The 27,309-nt window shown below is 43.7% G+C and overlaps 1 protein-coding gene across 1 annotated transcript; it reads right to left on the reverse strand.

Annotated features, from left to right (window-relative positions):
• Positions 1-24,234: 24,234 nt before the first annotated feature.
• On the reverse strand, positions 24,235-25,883 carry adra2a (adrenoceptor alpha 2A). Its single transcript, XM_063071105.1, has one exon. The coding sequence runs from the start codon at positions 25,470-25,472 to the stop codon at positions 24,243-24,245; it is 1,230 nt and encodes a 409-aa protein (XP_062927175.1). The 5' UTR covers positions 25,473-25,883; the 3' UTR covers positions 24,235-24,242.
• Between the last annotated feature and the right edge of the window lie 1,426 nt (positions 25,884-27,309).

Raw genomic sequence — 27,309 nt, forward strand, 5'->3', positions numbered from 1 at the left:
CACACTCACCACTCTCTGAGTGAAAAACTTACCCCTGACATCTCCTCTGTACCTGCTCCCCAGCACCTTAAACCTGTGTCCTCTTGTGGCAACCATTTCAGGCCTGGGAAAAAGCCTCTGACTATCCACATGATCAATGTCTCTCATCATCTTATACACATCTATCAGGTCACCTCTCATTCTCTGTCGCTCCAAGGAGAAAAGGCCAAGTTCACTCAACCTGTCTTCATAAGGCATGCTCCCCAATCCGGGCAACATCCTTGTAAATCTCCTCTGCACCCTTTCTATGGCTTCCACATCCTTCCTGTAGTGAGGTGACCAGAACTGAGCACAGTACTCCAAGTGGGATCTGACCAGGGTCCTATATAGCTGCAACATTACCTCTCGGCTCCTAAATTCAATTCCATGATTGACAAAGGCCAATACACCAGACGCCTTCTTAACCACAGAGTCAACCTCACAGCTGCTTTGAGCGTCCTATGGACTCGGACCCCAAGATCCCTCTGATCCTCCACACTGTCAAGAGTCTTACCATTAATACTATATTCTGCCATCATATTTGACCTACAAAAATGAACCACATCACACTTATCTGGGTTGAACTCCATCTGCCACTTCTCAACCCAATTTTGCATCCTATCGATGTCCCACTGTAACCTCCAACAGCCCTCCACACTATCCATAACACCTCCAACCTTTGTGTCATCAGCAAACTTATTAACCCATCCCTCCACTTCCTCATCCAGGTCATTTATAGAAATCACAAACCGTAGGGGCCCCAGAACAGATCCCTGAGACACACCACTGGTCACTGACCTCCATGCAGAATATGACCTGTCTATATCCACTCTTTGCCTTCTGTGGGCAAGCCAGTTCTGGATCCACAAAGCAATGTCCCCTTGAATCCCATGCCTCTTTACTTTCTCAATAAGCCTTGCATGGGGTACCCTATCAAATGCCTTGCTGAAATCCATATACACTATATCTACTGCTCTTCCTTCATCAATGTGTTTAGTCACATCCTCAAAAAATTCAATCAGGCTCGTAAGGCATGACCTGCCCTTGACAAAGCCATGCTGACTATTCTTAATCATATTATACCTCTCCAAATGTTCATAAATCCTGCCTCTCTGGATCTTCTCCATCAACTAACCAACCACTGCGGTAAGACTCACTGGTCTATAATTTCCTGGACTATCTCTACTCCCTTTCTTGAATAAAGGAACAACATTTGCAACCCTCCAATCCTCTGGAACCTCTCCCGTCCTCATTGATGATGCTCAGTAATCTCCTCCCTCACCTTCCACAGTAGCCTAGGGTACATCTCATCCGGTCCCGGCGACTTATCCAATTTGATGCTTTCCAAAAGCTCCAGCACATCCCCTTTCTTAATATTTACATGCTGAAGCTTTTCAGTCTGCTGCAAGTCATCACTACTGTCACCAAGATCCTTTTCTATAGTGAATACTGAAGTAAGTATTCATTAATTACCTCTGCTATTTCCTCTGGTTCCATACATACTTTCCCACTGTCACACTTGATAGGTCCTATTCTTTCACATCTTATCCTCTTGCTCTTCACATACTTGTAGAATGCCTTGGGGTTTTCTTAATCCTGCCTGCCAATGCCTTCTCATGGCCCCTTCTGTCTCTCCTAATTTCCTTCTTAAGCTCCTTCCTGTTAGCTTTATAATCTTCTAGATCTCTAACATTACCTAGCTCTCTGACCCTTTTGTAAGCTTTTCTTTTTTTCTTGACTAGATTTATTACAGCCTTTGTACACCACGGTTCCTGTACCCTACCAAAACTTCCCTGTCTCATTGGAATGTACCTATGCAGAACTCCACACAAATATCCCCTGAACATTTGCCACATTTCTTCCGTAGTTTTCCCTGAGAAAATCTGTTTCCAATTTAAGCTTCCAATTTCCTGCCTGATTGCATCATAATTCCCCTTACTCCAATTAAATGTTTTTCTAACTTGTCTGTTCCTATCTCTCACCAATGCTATTGTAAAGGAGATAGAATTATGATCACCATCTCCAAAATGCTCTCCCCACTGAGAGATCTGACACCTGACCAGGTTCAATTCCCAATACAAAATCAAGTACAGCCTCTCCTCTTGTAGGCTTATCTACATATTGTGTCAAGAAACCTTCCTGAACACAAGTTCACAAGACAAAGGAGCAGAAGTAGGCCATTCAGCCCATCGAGTCTGCTCCGCAGCTCCCCCATGAGCTAAACAATTCACCCATCTAGTTCCAGTTTCCAGCTTTTTCCCCATATCCCTTGATACCCTGACTAATTAGATACCTGTCAATCTCCTCCTTAAACACCCTCAATGATCGGGCCTCCACAGCTGTATGTGGCAACGAATTCCATAAATCCACGACCCTCTGGCTAAAAAAATTTCTCATCTCTGTTTTAACTGGGTACCCTCTAATTCTAAGACTATGGCCTCTTGTCCTGGACTCACCCACCAAGGGAAACAACCTTTCCACATCTACTCTGTCCAACCCTTTCAACATTCGAAACGTTTCTATCAGATCCCCTCTCATTCTTCTATACTCTCATGAATACAATCCAAGAGCCGACAAACGCTCCTCATATGTTAGCCCCTGCATTCCAGGAATCATCCTCATAAATCTTCTCTGAACTCTCTCCAACATCAGTACATACTTTCTAAGATAGGGGGCCCAAAACTGCACACAGTATTCCAAATGAGGTCTCACTAATGCCCCATAGAGCCTCATCAACACCTCCTTACTCTTATACACTATTCCTCTTGAAATGAATGCCAACGTAGCATTCGCTTTCCTTACCGCCGATCCAACTTGGTGGTTAACCTTTAGGGTATCCTGCACGAGGACCCCTAAGTCCCTTTGCACTTCCGATTTTTGAATTTTCTCCCCATCTAAATAATAATCTGCCCGACAACAGGAATTCTGCAGATGCTGGAGATTCAAGCAACACACATCAAAGTTGCTGGTGAACGCAGCAGGCCAGGCAGCATCTCTAGGAAGAGGTACAGTCGGCGTTTCAGGCCGAGACCCTTCGAAACGTCGACTGTACCTCTTCCTAGAGATGCTGCCTGGCCTGCTGCGTTCACCAATAACCTGCCAGATTTACCAGGATGCTGCCTGGTTTAGAAAGTATGCATTATGATCAGAGATTAAGGGAGCTAGGGCTTTACTCTTTGGAGAGAAGGAGGATGAGAGGAGACATGATAGAGATGTACAAGATAATAAGAGGAATAGATAGAGTGGATAGCCAGCACCTCTTCCCCAGGGCATCACTGCTCAATACAAGAGGACATGGCTTTAAGGTAAGGGGTAGGAAGTTCAAGGGGGATATTAGAAGAGGGTTTTTTACTCAGAGAGGGGTTGGTGCATGGAATGCACTGCCTGAGTCAGTGGTGGAGGCAGATACACTAGTGAAGTTTAAGAGACTACTAGACAAGTATATGGAGGAATGTAAGGTGGGGGCTTATATGGAGGGCAGGTTTGAGGGTCGGCACAACATTGTGGGCTGAAGGGCCTGTACTGTGCTGTACTATTCTATGTTCTATGTTCCATTATTTCTTCTTCCAAAATGTACAACCGTACATTTGTCAACGTTGCATCTCATCTGCCATTTCTTTGCCCACTCTCCCAAACTGACTAAGTCTCTCTGCAACCTTTCCGTTTCTTCAACATTTCCTGCTCCTCCATCTATCTTGGTGTCATCCACAAACTTAGCCACAAAACCATTTAATCCATAATCCAAATCATCGATATAGATCGTTAAAAGAAGCGGCCCCAACAATGACCCCTGTGGAACACCACTAGTAACCGGCAACCAATCAGAATAGGATCCCTTTATTCCCACCCTTTGCTTTCTGCCTATCAGCCAATGCTCCACTCATTTCAATATCTTTCCTATAATTCCATGGGCTCTCATCTTATTAAGCAGCCTCATATGCGGCACCTTATCGAAGGCCTTTTGAAAATCCAATTACACAACATCCACAGCCTCTCCCTTGTCAATCTTATTCGAGATTACCTCAAAAAATTCCAATAGGTTGGTGAGGCAGGATCTTCCCTTCATGTCGGCCTATCTTGTCATGCACCTCGAGGTATTTCATAACCTCATCCTTGAGGATTGACTCCAATATCTTTCCAACTACCGATGTCAGACTAATAGGTCTGTAATTTTCTTTTTGCTGCCTCCTTCCTTTCTTAAATAGCAGAACTACATTTGCGACCTTCCAGTCCTCCAGAACCATGCCAGAGTCTACTGATTCCTGGAAGATCATTTCCAATGCTTCCACAATCTCCAAAGCCACCTCCTTCAGAACCCTTTGGTACACCTCATCCGGACCAGGAGACTTATCTATTCTTAGTCCACTTAGCTTCCCAAGCACTTTCTTTCTATTAATCTTGACTGTACCTAATTCCATTCCCTGATACCTCTGGCTAGCAGGTATATTGCTCATGTCTTCCACTGTGAAGACTGATGCAAAATACTCATTCAGTTCCTCCGTCATCTCTTTGTTATCCATTATAATTTCTCCAGCATCGTTTTCAATCGGTCCCGTATCTACCCTTGTCACTCTTTTACCCTTCATATATTTTTTAAAAAGTCATATATTTAAAAAAAACTAGTATCCTTTTTTTTATGTTAATCGCCAACTTCCTTTCATAATTCATCTTTTCTTTCCTAATGACTTTCTTAGTTTCCTTCTGTAAGTTTTTAAAAGTCTTCCAGTCCTCATTTTTCCCACTAATTTTTGCTTCCTTGTACGCTGTTTCTTTTGCTTTTATTTTTGCCATAACCTCTCTTGTTGGCCACATTTGTGCCATTTTTCCATTCATGATTTTCTTTTCTCTTGGAATATATTTTTCCTGCATTTTCCTTATGTGTTGGAGGAATTTCATCCAATTCTGCTCTGCCGTCCCTCCATTTAGCTTACTTTTCCAATCGACTTGGGCCAGTTCCTCTCTCATACCACTATAATTTCCCCTGTTCCACTGAAATATCGATACACCTGATACCAGCTTCTCCTTTTCAAAGTTGAAACTGAACTCAACCATATTATGATCACTACTTCCAAGGGATCCTTTACCTCCAGCTCCCTAATCGCCTCAGGTTCGTTACACAGCACCCAATCCAAAACAGCCGGTCCCCTGCTGGGCTTCTGGACAAGCTGCTCCAAAAAACCATCCTGCAGGCATTCTACAAACTCCCTCTCCTGAGATCCATTACCTTCCTGACTTTCCCAATCTACTTTCATATTAAAATCCCCCATAATTATCTTGACATTTTCCTTGTGACACACTTTATCTATTTCCAGCTGCAACTTGTAGTCCATATCCCGGCTGCTGTTTGGAGACCTGTATATAACTGCTATTAGTGTCTTTTTACCCTTGCCATTTCTTAATTCTACCCATAAGGATTCTACCTCTTCTGATCCTATGTCCCTTCTTTCTATTGATTTGATATCATTACCTACCATCAGGGCCACACTACCCCCTTTACCTACCTTCCTATCTTTCCTATACACTGTGTATCCTTGGATATTCAGCTCCCAAACACATCCATCATTTAGCCATGACTCGGTGATGGCTACAATGTCATATCTTTCAACCTGCACCTAACAAACTCCACCCCATCTAAACCCCTTGCTCTAGGGAGATGCCAATTGACATTTGGGAAATCAAAATCTCCCATCATGACAACTCTGTTATCATTATACCTTTCCAGAATCTGTTTCCTTATCTGCACCTCAATATCACTGTTACTATTGGGCGGCCTATGAAAAATACCCAGTAAAGTTATTGACCACTTCCTGTTCCCAACCTCCACCCACAGATACTCCGTAGACAATCCCTCCATGACATCCACCTTTTCTGCAGCTGTGACACTATCTCTGATCAACAGTGCCACGCCCCCACTTCTTTTGCCTCCCTCCCTGTCCTTTCTGAAAGATCGAAAAACTGGCACTTGAAGTAACCATTCCTGTCCCTGAGCCATCCAAGTCTCTGTAATGGCCACCACATCATATCTCCAAGTACTGATCCACGCTCTAAGCTCAACCACTTTGTTCACAACACTCCTTGCATTAAAATAGACATATCTCAAAAGTTCGGTCTGAGCCCGTCCCTTCTCTACAACCTGCCTCTCCTCCCTCACACACTGTCTCCTAGCTTTCTGAGCCAGCCGCTGGGGAAGCCCAGTCTCTTCAGCTCAGTTCCCACCCCCCAACAATTCTAGTTTAAACTCTCCCCAGTAGCCTTAGCAAACCACCCCGCCAGGATATTGGACCCCTAGGATTCAAGTGCAACCCGTCCTTTTTGAACAGGTCACACCTGCCCCAAAAGAGGTCCCAATGATCCAGAAATCTGAATCCCGGTCCCCTGCTCCAATCCCTCAGCCACGCATACATCCTCCACCTCATTCTATTCCTATTCTCACTGTCACGTGGCACAGGCAGTAATCTGGAGATTACTACCTTTGCGGCCCTGCTTCTCAACTTCCTTCCGAACTCCCTGCACTCTTTTTTCAGGACATGTTCCCCTTTTCTACCTATATCATTGGTACCAATATGTACCACAACCTCTGACTGTTCTCCCTCCCACTGCAGGAGATCTTGCACGTGATCTGAAACATCCCTGACCTTGGCACCTGGGAGGCATAACGGTCAGTGTAATTGGTAAATAGTCATACAGTATCTGTGCAGTCACATAACGGTCAGTGTAATTGGTAAATAGTCATACGGTATCTGTGCAGTCACATAACAGTTAGTGTAACTGGTAAATAGCCATACACTATCAGTGCAGTCACATAATGCTTAGTGTAACTGGTAAATAGCCGTACAGTATCAGTACAGTCACATAGCGGATAGTGTAAGTGGTAAATAGCCGTATAGAAACATAGAAAATAGGTGCAGGAGTAGGCCATTTGGCCCTTCGAACCTGCACCGCCATTCAGTATGATCATGGCTGATCATCCAACTCAGAACCCTGTACCAGCCTTCCCTCCATACCCCCTGATCCCTTTAGCCACAAGGGCCATATCTAACTCCCTCTTAAATATAGCCAATGAACTGGCCTCAACTGTTTCCTGTGGCAGAGAATTCCACAGATTCACCACTCTCTGTGTGAAGAAGTCTTTCCTCAACTCAGTCCTAAAAGGCTTCCCCTTTATCCTCAAATTGTGACCCCTCGTTCTGGTCTTCCCCAACATCGGGAACAATCTTCCTGCATCTAGCCTGTCCAATCCCTTTAGGATTTTATATGTTTCAATAAGATACCCCCTCAATCTTCTAAACTCCAGCAAGTATAAGCCTAGTCGATCCAGTCTTTCATCATATGAAAGTCCTGCCATCCCAGGAATCAATCTGGTGAACCTTCTTTGTACTCCCTCTATGGCAGAATGTCTGCTGACCAAAACTGTACACAATACTCCAGGTTTGGTCTCAGCAAGGCCTTGTACAACTGCAGTAGAACCTCCCTGCTCCTGTACTCAAATCCTCTTGCTATGAATGCCAGCATATCATTTGCCTTTTTCACTGCCTGCTGTACCTGCATGCCCACTTTCAATGACTGGTGTACAATGACACCCAGGTCTCGTTGCACCTCCCTTTTTCCTAATCAGCCACCATTCAGATAATAATCTGTTTTCCTGTTCTTGCCACCAAAGTGCATAACCTCACATTTATCCACATTAAATTCCATCTGCCATGAATTTGCCTACTCACCTAACCTAACCAAGTCACCCTGCATCCTGTTAGCATTCTCCTCACAGCTAACACTGCCACCCAGCTTTGTGTCATTCACAAGCTTGCTGCACTTAATTCCCTCGTCTAAGTCATTAATATATATTGTAAACAACTGGGGTCCCAGCACTGAGCCTTGTGGTACCCCACTAGTCACTGCCTGCCATTCTGGTATGGTATCGCTACAGTCACGTAGCGGTCAGTGTAACTGGTAAATAGTCGTACAGTATCGGTACATTCACATAACAGTTATTGTAACTAGTAAATAACTGTACAGTAACAGTACAGTCACATAGTAGTTAGTGTAATTGGTAAATAGCCATACACTATAGGTACATTCACATAGCGGTGAGTGCAATTGGTAAATAGCCGTACAGTATCGGTACAGTAACATAGCAGTCAGTATAATGGTTACGTAGTCATAAAATATTGTTACAGTCACATAACGGTTAGTGTAATTGGGAAATAGCCGTACCGTATCAGTACAGTCACATAGCAGTCAGTGTAATTGGTAAATATCCATACAGTGTCGTCACAGTCTCATACCGTTTAGTGCAACGGTCCCCAACCACCGGGCTGCGGACCGGTACCAGGCCGCAAAGCATGTGCTACCGGGCCGCGAGGAAACGATATGATTTGGCGATAGGAGTCAGCTGCACCTTTCCTCATTCCCTGTCATGCACTGTTGAGCTTGAACACACGTGAGGTCATTACCAGCGCATCATCCATATCAGCGCGGGAAGGAGATCAACTCTTCAAGCTTGCAAATGACGGCGGGCTGAAAAGTATGTTTGACATAACATCTCTGCCGGCATTCCGGATCAAAGTCAAGGCTAAATATCCTGAGATAGCCAAGAAAGCACTGAAAACGTTGCTTCCATTTCCAATATATCTCTGCAATGAATGCAACAGAAACTAATTTACGGAATAGACTGGACATAAGGAACCCCCTTCGAGTATCGCTGTCTCCCATCACCCCTCGCTGGCACCGTCTTGTTGCAGGGAAACAAGCCCAGGGCTCCCACTGATTCAGCGATATTGGTGTGTTGCAATGATTTTATATGTTCATACGGGGAAAATATGTGCTGTGTGTTTAATATCCAAACGTTACTTAAAATGTTATGATGCTATTGACTTATGAGTGACTTATAATTGACTCATCACTATATTCATGCTTGGAAAATATGCGCCTTGTGTTTAATATTGAATTCGTTAGATAAACCCTTTCAGAAACGAAATTGAGTGTATTAGCCACTTATCACCTACATTCCGGTCATGATTAACACCCCCCGCTCCCCAAACAGAATCGCCAAAAACGATTTGTAGAAAAAAAAAAATCGGCACGTACAGGCATGCTCAAGTGAAGCATACGCACTGGTGGCCGCTCAAGGCTTCATGGTCATGGTAGTCTTTCTCAGGGTAAAAACAACATATTTGACTGCTACTCTTAAAAGTTGCTGGTGAACGCAGCAGGCCAGGCAGCATCTCTGGGAAGAGGTACAGTCGACGTTCTGGGCCGAGACCCTTCGTCAGGACTAACTGAAAGAAGAGCTAGTAAGGGATTTGAAAGCGGGAGGGAGAGGGGGAGATCCGAAATGATAGGAGAATGACGAAGGGTCTCGGCCCGAAACGTCGACTGTACCTCTTCCTAGAGATGCTGCCTGACCTGCTGCATTCACCAGCAACTTTTATGTGTGTTGCTTTGAATTCCAGCATCTGCGGATTTCCTCGACTGTTGCTGTTGTCCGTTGGCAACCCTACCACCCCCACCCCCCCAGGTCGGCCAGTCCGCAAGAATATTGTCAATAATAAAACAGTCCGCGGTGCAAAAAAGGTTGGGGACCCCTGGTTTAGTGTAATTGCTAAATAGCCATACAGTATCAGTACAGTCAAATAGTGGAGAACGTAATTGGTAAATAGCCATACAATATCGGTAGAGTCACATAGCTGTTAGTGCAATTGGTAAATAGCTGTACTGTATCGTTACAGTCACATAACGGTCAGTGCAATTGGTAAATAGCTGTACAGTATCAGTACAGACACATAACGGTTTGTGTAATTGGTACGTAGCCATATAGTGTCAGTACAGTCACATAGTGGTTAGTGTAATTGGTAAATAGTCATACAATATCGGTACAGTCACATAACTTTGTGTAATTGGTTTGTAGCTATACAGTATCAGTACAGTCCAATAGAGGTTAGTGTAATTAGTATATCACCATACAGTATCAGTATAGTCACATAATGGTTAGTGTAAACAACAGGAATTCTGCAGATGCTGGAAATTCAAGCAACACACATCAAAGTTGCTGGTGAACGCAGCAGGCCAGGCAGCATCTCTAGGAAGAGGTGCAGTCGACGTTTCAGGCCGAGACCCTTCATCAGGACTAACTGAAGGAAGAGTGAGTAAGGGATTTGAAAGTTGGAGGGGGAGGGGGAGATCCAAAATGATAGGAGAAGACAGGAGGGGGAGGGATAGAGCCAAGAGCTGGACAGGTGATAGGCAAAAGGGGATACGAGAGGATCATGGGACAGGAGGTCCGGGAAGAAAGACGGAGGGGGGGTGGGGGACCCAGAGGATGGTCAAGAGGTATATTCAGAGGGACAGAGGGAGAAAAAGGAGAGTGAGAGAAAGAATGTGTGCATAAAAATGAGTAACAGATGGGGTACGAGGGAGAGGTGGGGCCTTAGCGGAAGTTAGAGAAGTCGATGTTCATGCCATCAGGTTGGAGGCTACCCAGACGGAATATAAGGTGTTGTTCCTCCAACGTGAGTGTTGCTTCATCTTTACAGTAGAGGAGGCCGTGGATAGACATGTCAGAATGGGAATGGGATATGGAATTAAAATGTGTGGCCACTGGGAGATCCTGCTATCTCTGGCGGACAGAGCGTAGATGTTCAGCAAAGTGGTCTCCCAGTCTGCGGCGGGTCTTGCCAATATATAAAAGGCCACATCGGGAGCACCAGACGCAGTATATCACCCCAGTCGACTCACAGGTGAAGTGTTGCCTCACCTGGAAGGACTGTTTGGGGCCCCGAATGGTGGTAAGGGAGGAAGTGTAAGGGCATGTGTAGCACTTGTTCCGTTTACACGGATAAGTGCCAGGAGGGAGATCAGTGGGGAGGGATGGGGGGGACGAATGGACAAGGGAGTTGTGTAGGGAGCGATCCCCGCGGAATGCAGAGAGAGGCGGGGAGGGAAAGATGTGCTTAGTGGTGGGATCCCGTTGGAGGTGGCGGAAGTTACAGAGAATAATATGTTGGACCCGGAGGCTGGTGGGGTGGTAGGTGAGGACCAGGGGAACCTTATTCCTAGTGGGGTGGCGGAAGGATGGAGTGAGAGCAGATGTACGTGAAATGGGGGAGATGCGTTTAAGAGCAGAGTTGATAGTGGAGGAAGGGAAGCCCCTTTCTTTAAAAAAGGAAGACATCTCCCTCGTCTTAGAATGAAAAACCTCATCCTGAGAGCAGATGCGGCGGAGACGGAGGAATTGCGAGAAGGGGATGGCGTTTTTGCAAGAGACAGGGTGAGAAGAGGAATAGTCCAGATAACTGTGAGAGTCAGTAGGCTTATAGTAGACATCAGTGGATAAGCTGTCTCCAGAGACAGAGACAGAAAGATCTAGAAAGGGGAGGGAGGTGTCGGAAATGGACCAGGTAAACTTGAGGGCAGGGTGAAAATTGGAGGCAAAGTTAATAAAGTCAACGAGTTCTGCATGCGTGCAGGAAGCAGCGCCAATGCAGTCATCGATGTAGCGAAGGAAAAGTGGGGGACAGATACCAGAATAGGCACGGAACATATATTGTTCCACAAACCCAACAAAAAGGCAGGCATAGTTAGGACCCATACGGGTGCCCATAGCTACACCTTTAGTTTGGAGGAAGTGGGAGGAGCCAAAGGAGAAATTATTAAGAGTAAGGACTAATTCCACTAGACGGAACAGAGTGGTGGTAGAGGGGAACTGATTAGGTCTGGAATCCAAAAAGAAGCGTAGAGCTTTGAGACCTTCCTGATGGGGGATGGAAGTATATAAGGACTGGACATCCATGGTGAAAATAAAGCAGTGGGGGCCAGGGAACTTAAAATCATTGAAAAGTTTAAGAGCGTGAGAAGTGTCACGAACATAGGTCGGAAGGGATTGAACAAGGGGTGAGTGTAATTGCTAATAGCCGTACAATATCAGTACAGTCACATAGCGGTTAGTGTAATTGGTAAATATCCATACAGTATTGGTACAGTCACATATCATTTAGTGTAACTGGTAAATAGCCGTGCAGTATCGGTACATTCACACAGAACATAGAATAGTACAGCACAGTACAGGCCCTTCGGCCCACAATGTTGTGCCGACCCTCAAATCCTGCCTCCCATATAAGCCCCCACCTTAAATTCCTCCATATACCTGTCTAGTAGTCTTTTAAACTTCACTAGTGTATCTGCCTCCACTACTGACTCAGGCAGTGCAATCCACATACCAGCCACTCTCTGAGTAAAAAACCTTCCTCTAATATCCCCCTTGAACTTCCCACCCCTTACCTTAAAGCCATGTCCTCTTGTATTGAGCAGTGATGCCCTGGGGAAGAGGCGCTGGCTATCCACTCTATCTATTCCTCTTATTATCTTGTACACCTCTATCATGTCTCCTCTCATCCTCCTTCTCTCCAAAGAGTAAAGCCCTAGCTCCCTTAATCTCTGATCATAATGCATACTCTCTAAACCAGGCAGCATCCTGGTAAATCTCCTCTGTACCCTTTCCAATGCTTCCATATCCTTCCTATAGTGAGGCGACCAGAACTGGACACAGTACTCCAAGTGTGGCCTAACCAGAGTTTTATAGAGCTGCATCATTACATTGCGACTCTTAAACTCTATCCCTCGATTAATGAAAGCTAACACCCCATAAGCTTTCTTAACTACCCTATCCACCTGTGAGGCAACTTTCAGGGATCTGTGGACATGTACCCCCATATCCCTCTGCTCCTCCACACTACCAAGTATCCTGCCATTTAATTTGTAGTCTGCCTGGGAGTTTGTCCTTCCAAAGTGTACCACCCCACACTTCTCTGGGTTGAACTCCATCTGCCACTTCTCAGCCCACTTCTGTATCCTATCAATGTCTCTCTGCAATCTTCGGCAATCCTCTACACTATCTACAACACCACCAACCTTTGTGTCGTCTGCAAACTTGCCAACCCACCCTTCTACCCCTACATCCAGATCGTTAATAAAAATCATGAAAAGTAGAGGTCCCAGAACAGATCCTTGTGAGACACCACTAGTCACAATCCTCCAATCTGAATGTACTCCCTCCACCACCACCCTCTGCCTTCTGCAGGCAAGCCAATTCTGAATCCACCTGGCCAAACTTCCCTGGATCCCATGCCTTCTAACTTTCTGAATAAGCCTACTGTGTGGAACCTTGTCAAATGCCTTACTAAAATCCATATAGATCACATCCACTGCACTACCCTCATCTATATGCCTGGTCACCTCCTCAAAGAACTCTATCAGGCTTGTTAGACACAATCTGCCCTTCACAAAGCCATGCTGACTGTCCCTGATCAGACCATGATTTTCTAAATGCCCATAGATCCTATCTCTAAGAATCTTTTCCAACAGCTTTCCCACCACAGATATAAGGCTCACTGGTCTATAATTACCCGGACTATTCTTACTAACTTCTTTGAACAAGGGGACAACATTCGCCTCCCTCCAATCCTCCGGTACCATTCCTGTGGACAACGAGGACATAAAGATCCTAGCCAGAGGCTCAGCAATATCTTCCCTTGCCTCGTGGAGCAGCCTGGGGAATATTCCGTCAGGCCCCGGGGACTTATCTGTCCTAATGTATTTTAACAACTCCAACATCTCCTCTCCCTTAATATCAACATGCTCCAGAACATCAACCTCACTCATATTGTCCTCACCATCATCAAGTTCCCTCTCGTTGGTGAATACCGAAGAGAAGTATTCATTAAGGACCTCGCTCACTTCCACAGCCTCCAGGCACATCTTCCCACCTTTATCTCTAATCGGTCCTACCTTCACTCCTGTCATCCTTTTTTTCTTCACATAATTGAAGAATGTCTTGGGGTTTTCCTTTACCCTACTCACCAAGGCCTTCTCATGCCCCCTTCTTGCTCTTCTCAGCCCCTTCTTAAGCTCCTTTCTTGCTTCCCTGTATTCCTCAATATACCCATCTGATCCTTGCTTCCTAATCCTCATGTATGCTGCCTTCTTCCACCTGACTAGATTTTCCACCTCACTTTTCACCTATGGTTCCTTCACCCGACCATTCTTTATCTTCCTCACCGGGACAAATTTATCCCTTACATCCTGCAAGAGATCTCTAAACATCGACCACATGTCCATTGTATATTTCCCTGCAAAAACATCATCCCAATTCACACTCGCAAGTTCTAGCCTTATAATCTCAGACCTTGCCCTTCCCCAATAGCCGTTAGTGTAATTGGTAAATTGATGTACAGTATCTGTACAGTCACATAATGGTTAGTGTAATTGTTAAATAGACATACAGTATCGGTACAGTCACATAATGTTCAGTGTAATTGGTAAATAGCTGTAGAGTATCAGTACAGTCGCATAGCAGTTAGTGTAATTGGTAAATAGCCATACGGTATCTGTACAGTCACATAACGGTTAGTGTAATTGTTAAATAGCTGTACAGTATCAGTACAGTGACATAACAGTTAGTGTAATTCGTTCGTAGTTGTACAGTATTGGAACAGTCACATAGCAGTTTGTGCAATTGGTAAATAGCCATACAGTATCAGTACAGTAACATAGCAGTCAGTGTAATTGGTAAATAGCCATACAGTATCAGTACAGTCACATAACGGTTAGTGCAATTGGTAAGTAGCTGTACAGTGTCAGTACAGTCACATAGCAGTTAATGTAATTTTTAAGTAGCCGTTTGGTATAAGTACAGTCGCATAGCGGTCAGTGTGATTGCGAAATAGCTATACAGTATCAGTACAGTCACATAGCAGTTAGTGTAATTGGTAAATAGCCATACGGTATCTGTACAGCCATATAACGGTTAGTGTAATTGGTAAATAGCCATACAGTATCGGTACATTCACATAACAGTTAGTGTAATTGGTAAATAGCTGTACAGTATCGGTACAGTCACATAACGGTCAGTGTAATACCAGCCAACAGCATGCAAAGTGTTTGTTTATTCTCCCTGTGACTGCATGAGTTTTCCCTGGTGTTACTTTTTCATCTCACATTCCAAAGACAGATGGTTTGGGTTAGTGAGTTACATGGTTAGGATTAGTGAGTTATAAGGATGTAATTGGTAAGACAGATGGTTAGGGTTAGTGAGTTATAAGGTTAGGGTTCATGAGTTATATGGTTGGGGTTCATGAGTTATCAGGATGCCATGCTGATGCTGGAAACTCAGTGACACTGGTTCACTGCTCTACACTATGCTTGCTGCTCTGATTTGACACAAGTGAAGCATATGTTTTAATGTACATGTGACAAGTACAGCTAATCTTTATTTTTATAGCTTGGGCCAATCATAGTAACAACACAGTACTAAGAGCATGGCAGATGTAGCAGATAACTCACTTCCTCGGTCTACTCTAAATCAAAGTAAATGTATTATCAATGTACATATATGTCACCATTTTCATTTTCTTATGGATATTTACAGGAAAATAAAGTACAATAGAATTTGTAATAAGATATATAACTATTAAAGACTGACAAACAACCAAGGTGAAAAATACCAATTATGCAAATAATAAAAAGTAAATAAATCTTACTGAGTATGAGCTGGTCCCTCTTCATCACTGACTAGGCATAAACTGGAAGAGTGCTCGTGAATATTTTGCCACATTGTACTGGGTGCTTGAAGCACTGCTACTGGTTACTGAATTTTATTTCAATATGTTCTCCGGTCCCGAGCTGGTTCTTTAAAAAGGCCAATAACAGAATGGTAACATTTTCCCTTCCAGATACTCATTCCAGTCTCACACCAGCCTGACACTGGGATGCATCAACATCCTGTGATCTCTGTATTACGTCCTGCTATTCCTTACCCAACTTCTCTGTGGAAGCAAAATAATCGACGGACTGTGATGCTCTAAAAGTGAAGCCCATCACTATTGAGTCCTCAGGGCAAATGCACATAAATGCATTTAAATACACAAAAAAGTATCATATCACAATAAGTAAAAAATAATATCATTTAAATACATTTGTCCTGTTAAACAGGTAGATCTCCCTTCCGATATTAAAATATCTTAGAACAAATTCAGAAATTTTACCAGGTATGTAGCAAGTAACACATGGCATAATGATCTCTGTGTTTCTTTTGATTCCACTTCAGAAATTCAGATTTTACTGACTTCAAAATTCAAGGTACTTTAAGCAGATGTTGTTCTATTGCACGGTTTATAAATGCTAAATAAAATGTAACCAACCGCCCGGCAGCTTCTGATTAGTGTTGGATGGTTCATCCACCAAAGTGCTGGCTGGCTCTAAGTTTATCATCAGAATGAAAGTGTCTGAAGACTCATTTTCTTTTCTTTGCAGTATTCTTCAGTCACTTTTCTCATCTCTTCCCTTCTCTGGAGGCTTTAATTTATTATATTCGTCCAATTTCAGGTGGGCTGGTCACGTAATCCCTCACAAATGGCTATTGTTTGTGAGGGAATTGTTGAATCAGTACAAGAGGATCAGTGCTGAACTCTAACTGAACACTCTTCCCTCTAACCCCAACACACATACACACACAGACACAGACACACTCACATACACACACATATATACACACAGACGCACACACATACACATAGGCACACACACACACACACACACACACACACACACACACACACACACACACACAGAGGACACTGCTGAACTGGTATCACATGAATACCCTCAGATCCAAACAAATTACATCGTCACTGCCGTTTTGAAATCCAGTAACAACACCAACACACATAAAATACTGGGTGAACTCAGCAGGTCAGGGTCCTCCAAGAGGAATAAACAGTCAACATTTCGAACCGAGACCCATCATCAGGACTCAGCCCAGAGCAGTAACTGCTTATTATACACAGATAGTAACTCTATAGATGCTGCCTGACCTGCTGAATTCCTGCAGCACTTAGTTTGTGTTGCTGAAGATTTCCAGCATCTGCAGAATCTCTCATGAACAGAATCCTAATCAGCATTTAAGTCATGTATATAAAATAATGATACCATATGTGAAATAGTGACACACGTCTTGTTAAATGAAGTACTTGTTCTCTTGCTTCTGGTGTCTTCTGTACACATTACAAAACCTTCAACTATTCTGCAAAATACAATCAGTTTTTGTTTATACTGTGTTTGGGGAGATCTTGTTAAGAGACACAACTGTTATTTTAAAAATGGAAGGAACCAAAGGATTGCAGTTCTGTTTTCCATTTTTCTCCCTAAGAACCAGCCAGAGGCTTGTAGTCAAAGTCTTATACAGTGATAGCACAAAACTACTACAGTCTAAAGCCAAAAGTATGATCAGGAACAGTAATGTTTCAGGATGACAGTATACACAGAGTTGGTTTTGGGTAGACATCATCCTGTACCATAGAGTCAGATGTGTTTAAATTGGATCACTTGAGAAGGACACTTCAAACAGTTACATTTTATATACATTCATGCATAACATATGTGCTTGTAACATGTATAATGATTATTGGGAAGGCATCTCCCGGTCCTTCCACATGGCCTGCATAGAGTTCCTTCAGTCAAGCCTATACCAAACCCAAAAAATCAATGGCCTTCCAGAATTTCAACAGATAAACTACCTTTCCTCCAATGAATCAGACTGCACTATAACCTATGATGTAATCATTAATTATAATCATACATCTGCAGATACCATCACCATCCCAATTAACTACAAATAAATGTTTGGAACAGGGTAGAAACAAATTAATCCCATTTTATTCTCCAATCATCTGAGATTAGAAGGCAAATTAAAGTGTGAATCAGGTGTAAGTTGTGCATTTTCTGTTGCGTGCAGGCAGCAGCCATACTTCTATTCTTCAGTACCACTCCACGTCAGAACCAGGGAATGTTTAAGCCCTGATGTAAACAACGTGAGCTTGAGGAGTAGAATATACTCCAATCCCTGGCAACTCTGCTCCCTCACACTCACTCCTTCAACTTCTCCAGACCCAAACTACAGAAATCCCACAGAATGTTTTAATTTTCCAAGTTATTCCTAATTTGTGTACAGTCCTCAGCCACAGAGAACCTCTTATCCACTGGAGACATGTGGGAGTGCAGATCCTGGAGTCTGGAGCAACAAATAAAGTGCTGGAAGAACTCAATAGGTCAGGCAGTGGGGGTGGGGGGAATGGACATCTGATATTTCAGATTGAGAGCTTTCAAAAGCACTGAAAGATAGAGGGGTATAAAGAGGTGGATAGAAGGGAGACAGCAAGATCTGGCAAAAGAGAAGGGTTAACAAGCAAATGGAGGAAGGAAGTGTGGAAATAGTGACAGAAACCGGAAATAGTGACAGAAACCGGAAATAGTGACAAAGTGCTGCAGATTATGGAAAATAAGGTGGAGCGCAGAATCAAATAAGGGAGGTGGGGTGAGCAGATCAAGTGAGTAAACAACAGAAGGAAGCTCTCAGTCACCAATTGTACATTTTCCCCACCACCAGTAAATACACAGGTACCATCATTGGTTCAGGCAGAGGCACTGGAGTATATCAGTAGATGGCATGGTAACATAGCAAGCAGATTTCATTCTTCAGTAACTATGAAACTTCGCACCAAGATAAGTGACAGAAAGATTATGTGATTAGCACAACAGAACAACAAAGACTCTACTAACAATAGAAGCTTCATATGATTTATAATATTGAATGTTGGCCAAGTAAATAGACCACAATAAGGTTAACTTGTCACAGTCACTCCAGAAGATAAATATTTCCAACCCAATTTTGTGACATTAGCCAAAACAAAATATATAAACTGACAAAGAGATTAATCCCTCAGCCCTCTGTTTTAACTCCAAATACAACCTGATATTACACGAATAACAGCATGAGTCATTCAGAGCATGACTGAATATCTCACAAGCCATTGGTCCAAACCTACATGATAGAGAAATATCCATTTGCTTTGGGTAACAAAAAAGTTTTCTTCACTAACTTAATTATTTTTAACAATTGCTCGTCAAATCTTAATTGATATCCCTAATTAAGTGGCATTGTGTCCAATCTTTGTTGATGACTCTACATTTTCTACTCTGTTCTTCCAGTGAATGCTCATTATTGCTCCTTCCAACTCATCAACAGAATCAGTGGACGGAGTTAAGTGCCATTTTGTTGTAAAAACCATTTAAAATATGAAGCTTTGATGAATTTTGTAACCAAGTTTTTAAAAAGCATACAAGAACTTTGCTATTCCTAAAAAAGCTCTCTAGTTACAAAATTTAAGTTAACACTTCTGATTTTCATTCCCTTAGAATAATATGTAAAAATCCCAAGGTTTAAAAATAGAAAAATATTATTTTCTTTAGAATATTTTTCTTTAACATGCCTCATTTTGAAAAATTGTGCTTTTTTACTTTTTTGGTTAGTTTCATGTGATGAATTAGCTTTCAGTTTAGGTTAGTCAATTTAAAGACATCCTTGTGAGAGTGTGACGGACATATGCTCCCAATAGATTGCACTCACACCAAAAAAGAGAAAATTCCACACCCCACACAGCAGAATTTATCTCTGTAGCCATGTTTCTTCAAGATACCCAGTAAGCATTTCCCCATTTGTCATTAAGGAGACAATCTGATCTCACCATTGCAGGCAGTGGTAATACAATAAAAGCTTGGAACCCGAATACCTATCCCTATCAGTTTTACCCGGTTGGAATGAATTAGGATCCTAATGGAAACATGGGTGACTGAAGATACTGGAATCTGGAGTAACAAACTATCTGCTGGAGGAATTCAGCAGGTCAAACAGCATTTCAGGGAAGAAAGGAATTCTTTTCCTCCATGGATGCTGCTCAACTTGCTGAGTTCCTCCAGCAGATTGTTTATTGCTTGGGATTCTTATATGTTGGTATGTATTTGTCCTACCTCTTTGGGTCCTTGGAAAGCCATCTGGTGTATGCATTACTCATGTTGAGTCCTGACCTGATATTCAAGCAGTTAAGTCATTCAGTAAACATTCATTGCAAAAGGCAATGTCATAATGAAGCAAGCTACAATTTGCGAGAAAAAATGTCTAGAACCAACAGTTTTTTAAACTTTTATTAGAGATAAATCCCATATTTTCCCTACAACTGGCTCATAATAGCAGCAGACAAGGCAACAGGGCCTTATTCGATGGTCAAAGCATGCATACATGCAAGCACTGGGACCTTCATGCCTGTCAGCATGAGATTGGCCTGCATTATGATAATGATAATACAGGTTAATACTGGTTGCAGATTAATAGCTGTAATAAATTTGTGATTTCAAAGCATTGTATGTCCTCTGTTCTTAGTTTACAATTAAAACATTCCAGGTATAACATCCAGGAACAGAAGAATACTGTGGAGAGACTTGTCCCCCAAGTAAATGAAAAAAAACTCTTGGAGGCTGGCAGCTTTGATATGACTCTATTATACAGCTTCCTTTCAGTGACTTTACACAGTGACATGACCTTTACAAGGTCTTCATTAGTCAAGTATACCAAGGTCACTTTGCTTCTAGCTTCTCTTTATTTCGCAATATGCCTCCATTACGGGACATGGCAGAGAGCTCTGTGGAGAACGTAACTGCTGAGGAATACATCACGCAGTCCTTTCATATTTGTTCACTAACTCAATTAACAAACAAAGCAACAAACAAATAATTCAACAGTCTGCAAACTAAAACCTCACACGTTAGGCAGATAAGGAATAACTTGTGTATATAGAACAGAATAGGCAGTTACTTCTGCTAGAGGTACAAACCACACTGTAAATATTGTAAAAGATAGTGATATCATTTTTGCACATATCTATTAACTAAACCAATTCTATTTTGTACTTATAAATATTATCGCAAAACCGTGAAAAGCCAATCTGCATATAAAAGTTTGGCAAAATATGTTCCTGGAATAAGATGGAATAATGCACCTGAAAGCAGGGCTCCAAATAGGGGTATTTGATGCATGGATAGAATTATTTCTCTGTCAACATTCTTGCCTCTTTACCTCATCAGGCTTCAAGTGAAATATCTCTATAAACTTTTGTGTTAAAACTGGTTCCAAGAAGCTTCTCCTTCCTGCCAAGCAAACTATTCTTCTGCTCAGTGACTTTCTGCATTGTCTCAACTTTCTGTGAACCCCGTCTCTAAGCGAAAAGAAAATCTCGGTGCCTGACTGATCTCTCATCTGTGGCCTCTGATATCCAGTTCCTTCTACTTCAACAGCTCATAAAACCACTGAAGTTTACAATGAACAGCCACTTCAGCTAATGGATCAAAAAAGGGGCATGTGTACTTTACCTGCAATCCAGCTACCATCAGTTATCTCTGCAGAGTGTTGAACTAAGTAAATGTGGTAAACATTTCTGGTCTCCCCGAGTGAATTCCCACTTCCACTGTTCTTTGGACATGTATAATATCCTCTCATCCTATCAGTAACCCTACAGTGCAGTAATTGATCTTGTTTTGTCTATAAATATTATGCTCTTCAGCCCTCTTTGTTCCTAAGAAAAGAGTCATTGCCAAACAAATCTCTCCTCATTAATCAGTATCACCAACCAGACATCTTCATCTACACATTTGACTGCACCTTCTCGGAAGTAAACACATCTTCTCCTGATGTCACTTCCTGTTTTGTACAGTTCGGGGATTTGCACTCCTTTCAGATTTGATAAAAGCAGATTTAATGTCTATCTATCTGACTGCCTATGCCACTTAACCAGCCCTTGATTTCTGTCAGCATTATTCCATGTTGTTGGTCATACTACCAATGTTGGTACCATCTGCAAACGTCATAATAGTGACTCAAGTCCAGATTATGGGTATGTACAAGCAAAGGCCTTTGGAACCTCACAGTAGATGCAGTTACTCAGAATGCCATCAGCCATGCCTTCCCTTTTCTGCCATTGAGCCTGGGACCCTATGGCCTTCCACTTCCCCATCAGTCATCCACATGGGCCTACAACAGATTGCCAAATCAAATGCATTGCCACCAATATCCTTCATTTGCAAGTCTGACATATTGTTCCTTTAATACTCCCAATTATTTTCTGGTAAGTGGTGATAGTGTTGCACCTAATATGGACCGGACCAGACCAGTTGTGTTTTAGCAGCTTCCTACCTCTGATCTTTGTGAACTTAGGCTCCAGGCTTCAGTACTGTAACTTTGCCACCCTTCAGATATTAAGCCTAGAACATTATCTGCAACATTTCCACTGGGTCTACTTGAGGATCAGTAGAAAATCTTTCCATTCTCCTTGGTCATTTCCCATCACACCAGATAAATTAAAAAGGTAATTCACCTCCTTGAGCAAGACTTGCTGTTCATAAGTAGTGACTATCATTGGCTATAATACAACCAATTTGCTAGTGAAGAGCTTGGATCAACCTCAAAGAAATGCAATATAAACAGGAATCTTCCCTTGTGTGTGGTCTAAACTCATGTATCTAGTATTAAACTCACTGCTTCCAAACTAAAGCTCCATTCTTGTATAATATTTAAACCCATGCTTACCTTACCGAATCATTTTTTATTACCTCCTTTACATCTTACAGTTGTAATACTATTCTAAATCCATAGGTCTATCAATTAAGGAGTTATAGAGCATTTGGTATAACTTTCCCCGGTAGCCATGTGATCTACATTTTACCTGTTGATTCCAGTATATTCTCAACAGCCTCATCCAGACCATTCCTGCATTCTCTACATAGTTGTGTACCTAAGAGCTTCTACTGTATTCACCTCTACCACTACCCCTGGCATTCCTGGCACCCACCACTTTCTGTGTAAAAACTTGCCCCACACATATTTGAACTTCCCACTGAAGGATGCAACATCAAAGATCTGGAACTAATAGAATGGATTTCTTGTTAAGGTCAACATTTTAATGGGCAAGTGGAAACCTGCTGCCCTCTGATGGAAGGTAAATTAGATCCCCACACCCCAACTGGTCTAACTTCTATCCCCAGTGTGTATCTGTGTTATCTCAGTGTGGCTGGCAAGGCCTCTATCGTTGGTCACTTCTAATACCCAGCATCCTCAACATCTCCTCTTTCTCCACCCTGGTTGGCCTAAAGATCCTCCTCGTCTTTTGTCTTCACATTACCGAAGCCTTAATTCCTCACCTTGTTGTTCATACTATCAATAGCCCTGCAAATGTTCAAACTTATCTTTCAGTGTGTAAGAGATGCTAAAGAAAATGTTAATGTCAAAGAAAGGCAGAGCTGAACTTCATTCTAATTCACATGTCGCAATAACAATTCCAAATAGAAAAAATGGTAAATATCTGAATCACTGCAATTCAATTTGCAACATTGTTCACTCAAAGCTTGTCAATTTTCATATTCATTTCTTTCATAGCATTTGTAACAAAATCTATTTGACTTATTAAACTGATTTTTTGATTCTTAAAAAAGCAGATGGTCGGTTTACTCATTATCACCTGTAAAATGAACACCTGAATTTTAAAATGATGCTCTGGTTTTCAGTTCTTGAACGCTTCTTCTCCTGTAAGACTCATTATCATATTTGTCCTCAAACTCCTAATATGGCCAACCGACAATGCTGGTGTGGGGCGTGCAACCAAGTTAAAGATGTGAAGTTGAACGGGCTGCTTTTGTCCATTGACTCCAAGCCCTGGCCGATGATAATATAAGCATACAGGCAGATGGATTTTTCAACAACTTGTGGTCTTGCGGCGTGTTCGATTCTGACAAACAATGCCACATGGTCTGCGCGAGAGGGGCAACCATTGCTCAAGATTAAAGCCGAACTCGTCAGAATCTAATACTAAGTGGATAAAGTTTGATCGACTGAGAGGGGAAAATAACTTGTGCATTTTGAAGTCACGAGGTATTTTACGCATTGATCTGCGTTAGATTTTGTCTTGTTCGCGAGGTAGACAGTGAAAGATCTCCTCGCGTTAGCTTTGGTCCGGTACAGTTTGAACCCACAGCAGGTTCAAGGGCGAACAGACATACTCTTCATACACTCTGAGATGGGACATAGCAAGACGTCTGTTCTGGAGCTTAGAATAGAGAAAGGGGAACTTTTCAGTTAAATAGGTGCCAGTGTGTTTGGGATCCGATATGAGACCCTTGCTTTAAGCTCAGCGCGGACCCGTGGGCCAGTCTCCGAGTGATCATGATAAAGAGATCTTGTTAAAAAAAACACAGCATTCTCTTTATTCCGAAATCACTCACATTCACAAATGTACAAAAGTAAAGGAGGAAAATGCAAAAAAGACCCACAATCTCTGGACGCTCGTCTTCGCTCTTCAGACTTTCTGTGCTCTGTTTGTCCTGCAAAGGATTTTTTTAAAAGCCTTCCTGAAGTCGTGGTTGAAAATAGTGTAGATGACGGGGTTCAGGGAGCTGTTACAGTATCCGAACCAGAAGAAGAATTTGAACAGAGTTTCAGGCACAGCGCAGCTCTCGGAACAGATGGCGGTAAGGGAATACGTGAAGAAGAAAGGAAACCAGCAGACCACGAACACCCCGATCACCACGGCCAGCACGAAGGTGAACCTCTTCTCGCGGTTGTGGCGCCCCTTCCAGCGGGCCGCCTTGGGACTTACCCCGTCTTCCGGCCGCTGCAGCCCGCTCACCACCTTGCCTTGCACCGACTGCAGCACCCCGGTGGCCTTGGCCCGGGGCTCTACCTTGGTCTTGGCCGCGCAGTGATTATCCTGGTGGTCGGAGGATGAAGACTCTTCCTGCTCCAAGCCATTGCCTTTGCCCTGGCACGCTTTACCGGCGCCGTTCCGCAACCCGTCGGGCGATGCTGATGAGCGCAGTCCGTTCTGCTTGGTGCCTAGCTCTCCGTTGGTCTTCTTGCCCGGTGGATGCCTGGTTCTCAATTTGGCGATCTGGTAGATCCTCACGTATACCAGGATCATGATGATGCACGGGGCGAAGAAAGAGCCGATACAAGACGAGATAATGTACCACTGCTCGTCGTTGATCTTACACTGGGGATTCTCCCGAAGACCGGTCTCCTTGCCGATGGAGATCAGCGGCGGGAAGGAGATGACGGCGGCGATCACCCACACCGTGACGATGATGCATTTGATCCTCCGAGGAGTCCTCTTTAGGTTGTACTCGATAGCCTGTGTGATGGACCAGTATCTGTCCAAACTGATGGCGCACAGGTGCACGATGGAGGATGTGCAGAATAGAACGTCTAGCGCCAGGTAAATCTCGCACCAGACTCTGCCAAAGTACCAGCAGCCCATCAACTCCTTGGCCAGAGAAAAGGGCATGACCAAAGTAGCCACCAGGATGTCGGCGGACGCCAGGGAGACGAGGAAGAGGTTCTGGGGCGCCCGCAGTCCTCGGCTGGTGAACACGGCGATCACAACCAGCACGTTGCCGAAGATGGTTGCGAGGATGATGACCGACACCACCGATGTCAGGATGACGGCCGCCTGCACAGAATAGGAGTGCACCTCGTCGCTGTTGGAGCCGTTGCAACTCCAGTTACACGGACTGGCTCCTACCTCTGCCATATTACCCCGTCACTAGAACACACCCACCTCATGCGAACTTGAGTTGGCTTCACGGACGCGGCGGGAGCAGCAGCAGCAGCAGCGACTTGAACTTGCAAGGCGGGTCTATTCTGTCCATCACCGGTTTACAAGGAAGGCTGCGAGTGGAGTCCTGTGAACGGGCTGGGTGGAAAGTCAGCGCAAGCGGGAATCCGAGCTGAGACCGGCGAACGATGGGCGGATTTGAGCCAGAGGGCGTTCCGCGGGGTGCAAACAGACTTCGCCGGAGCTGGCGTCCCTTTATATAGCCCCGGCAGCTGGTGATGTGACGCCGGCCAGTCCTCGTCAGGGCACCACGTGGCCCCCGCGTTGGCTTCAAAAGGCGGAAAGTTGGGAGGAGGAGGCTAATCTTCCGCCGATACCTGAAGCCCCTCGGCGAGCGAGAGGCAGCCGACCCACACCTTCGACCTGCGGCAAGCTGCCAGTTCCTCGCTGCACCCCAGCCCCACGGACAGGAACGTTTCAGACTCGTTAATTCCAGCAGAGTTTTCTTTAATGTCTGTAATGTCTTATTTCGTTTTATAACCGTAGCCTGTAGGTTCACCAGACCCTGACAGTAGATTTGTTATTACCGTAAGCGTGAAAGCGGCGAGGAGAATACGTACAATGAATAACAATACTGTTTCTAACAGCTTCGCAAGGTATTAAAGCATTACCTGGAACAATATTAGTGTTGTAACTGGCGTTCTTTAATAAACTCGTACCTCACTGAGACACTGCCTCGGTGAAACTGTAATGAGGGTGCAGAGCAAGGCGTTTGTAAATAAAGCAAGAATTGAATTTTTAAGAGTCATATTCACCATCAACTGTTCTGTAATGGAGCAGCAGCCTGCTGTGTGGATCTTTGACTGGGCGCAGCGGGCTGCACACAGGTAGCACACTGGAAGGGAAGGACAGAATTTGGCCGCGGGATTTAGAAAGGGAGCAAATTGAAAGCGACATGCTCTGAGTGCAATTCAATTGTGGCAAGGCTCTGTCTAGCTATTTGTATATTTCTCCCTGTATCCTACGAAAGAGCCGATAACTGAGTGAGAATCATCACGAGAAAACAACTGGCTTTGTTAATGGTTATCAACGTGTTAACTGACAGTCAAAGTCTTCCCTCTCCGCTGAAGGCGGAGTTTCTGGTGTTGTCTTCCGATGTAGCGAGTTTAAAGGACTAAGGACAGTTCGGACTCACACTAAGTTAGCCAGCGAGCTGCAGGGGGAGCTTAGCAGATCAGGCAGCATCCGGGGAGATGAAGGGACCAACAAAGTTTCGGGCACAACAATGTCTCAAACCTAAATGTCGACCAGCCCTTTGCCTCCACAGAGGCTGCTCGGCCTGCTGAGGTCCTCCGGCAAAATGTTTCTTCAGATCCCAACATCTGCAGTTTCTTGGGTCCTGTGGTAAAGGCATACTGTACGTTTTGTCTTCACTTTATACTCGAGATGATCTGTCCATAATTACACTGAAATCCCCCAAGTGATTATCTACCTCTGCTGGTGCAGCAGCCTCCTGTGTTTCAACAAAATAGAAACACAAAAGAGTACAGCACAGGAACAGGCCATTCAGCCCACAATGCTGTGCTGATCCAGCCAAAAAGCAAATCAAAAAACCCCAAACACTAGTCCCTCCCACCTACACAATGTCCATATCCCTCCATCTTCCTCACATCCATGTGTCTATCCAAACGTCTCTTAAGAATCTCTAATGTATTTCCCTCTACCACAACATCAGGCAGCACATTTCAGGCATCCATTGCCCTCTGAGTAAAAGGAACTTATCCCTCACATCCCCCTCACCTTCAAAGCATAC

The sequence above is a fragment of the Mobula hypostoma genome, chromosome 19 (assembly GCF_963921235.1).
Source record: "Mobula hypostoma chromosome 19, sMobHyp1.1, whole genome shotgun sequence".
Classification (NCBI taxonomy): Eukaryota; Metazoa; Chordata; class Chondrichthyes; order Myliobatiformes; family Myliobatidae; genus Mobula; species Mobula hypostoma.

Bases quoted from the DNA above. Each gene is read 5' to 3' on its own strand.
- adra2a (XM_063071105.1), bottom strand. From the start codon at position 25,472: ATGGCAGAGGTAGGAGCCAGTCCGTGTAACTGGAGTTGCAACGGCTCC.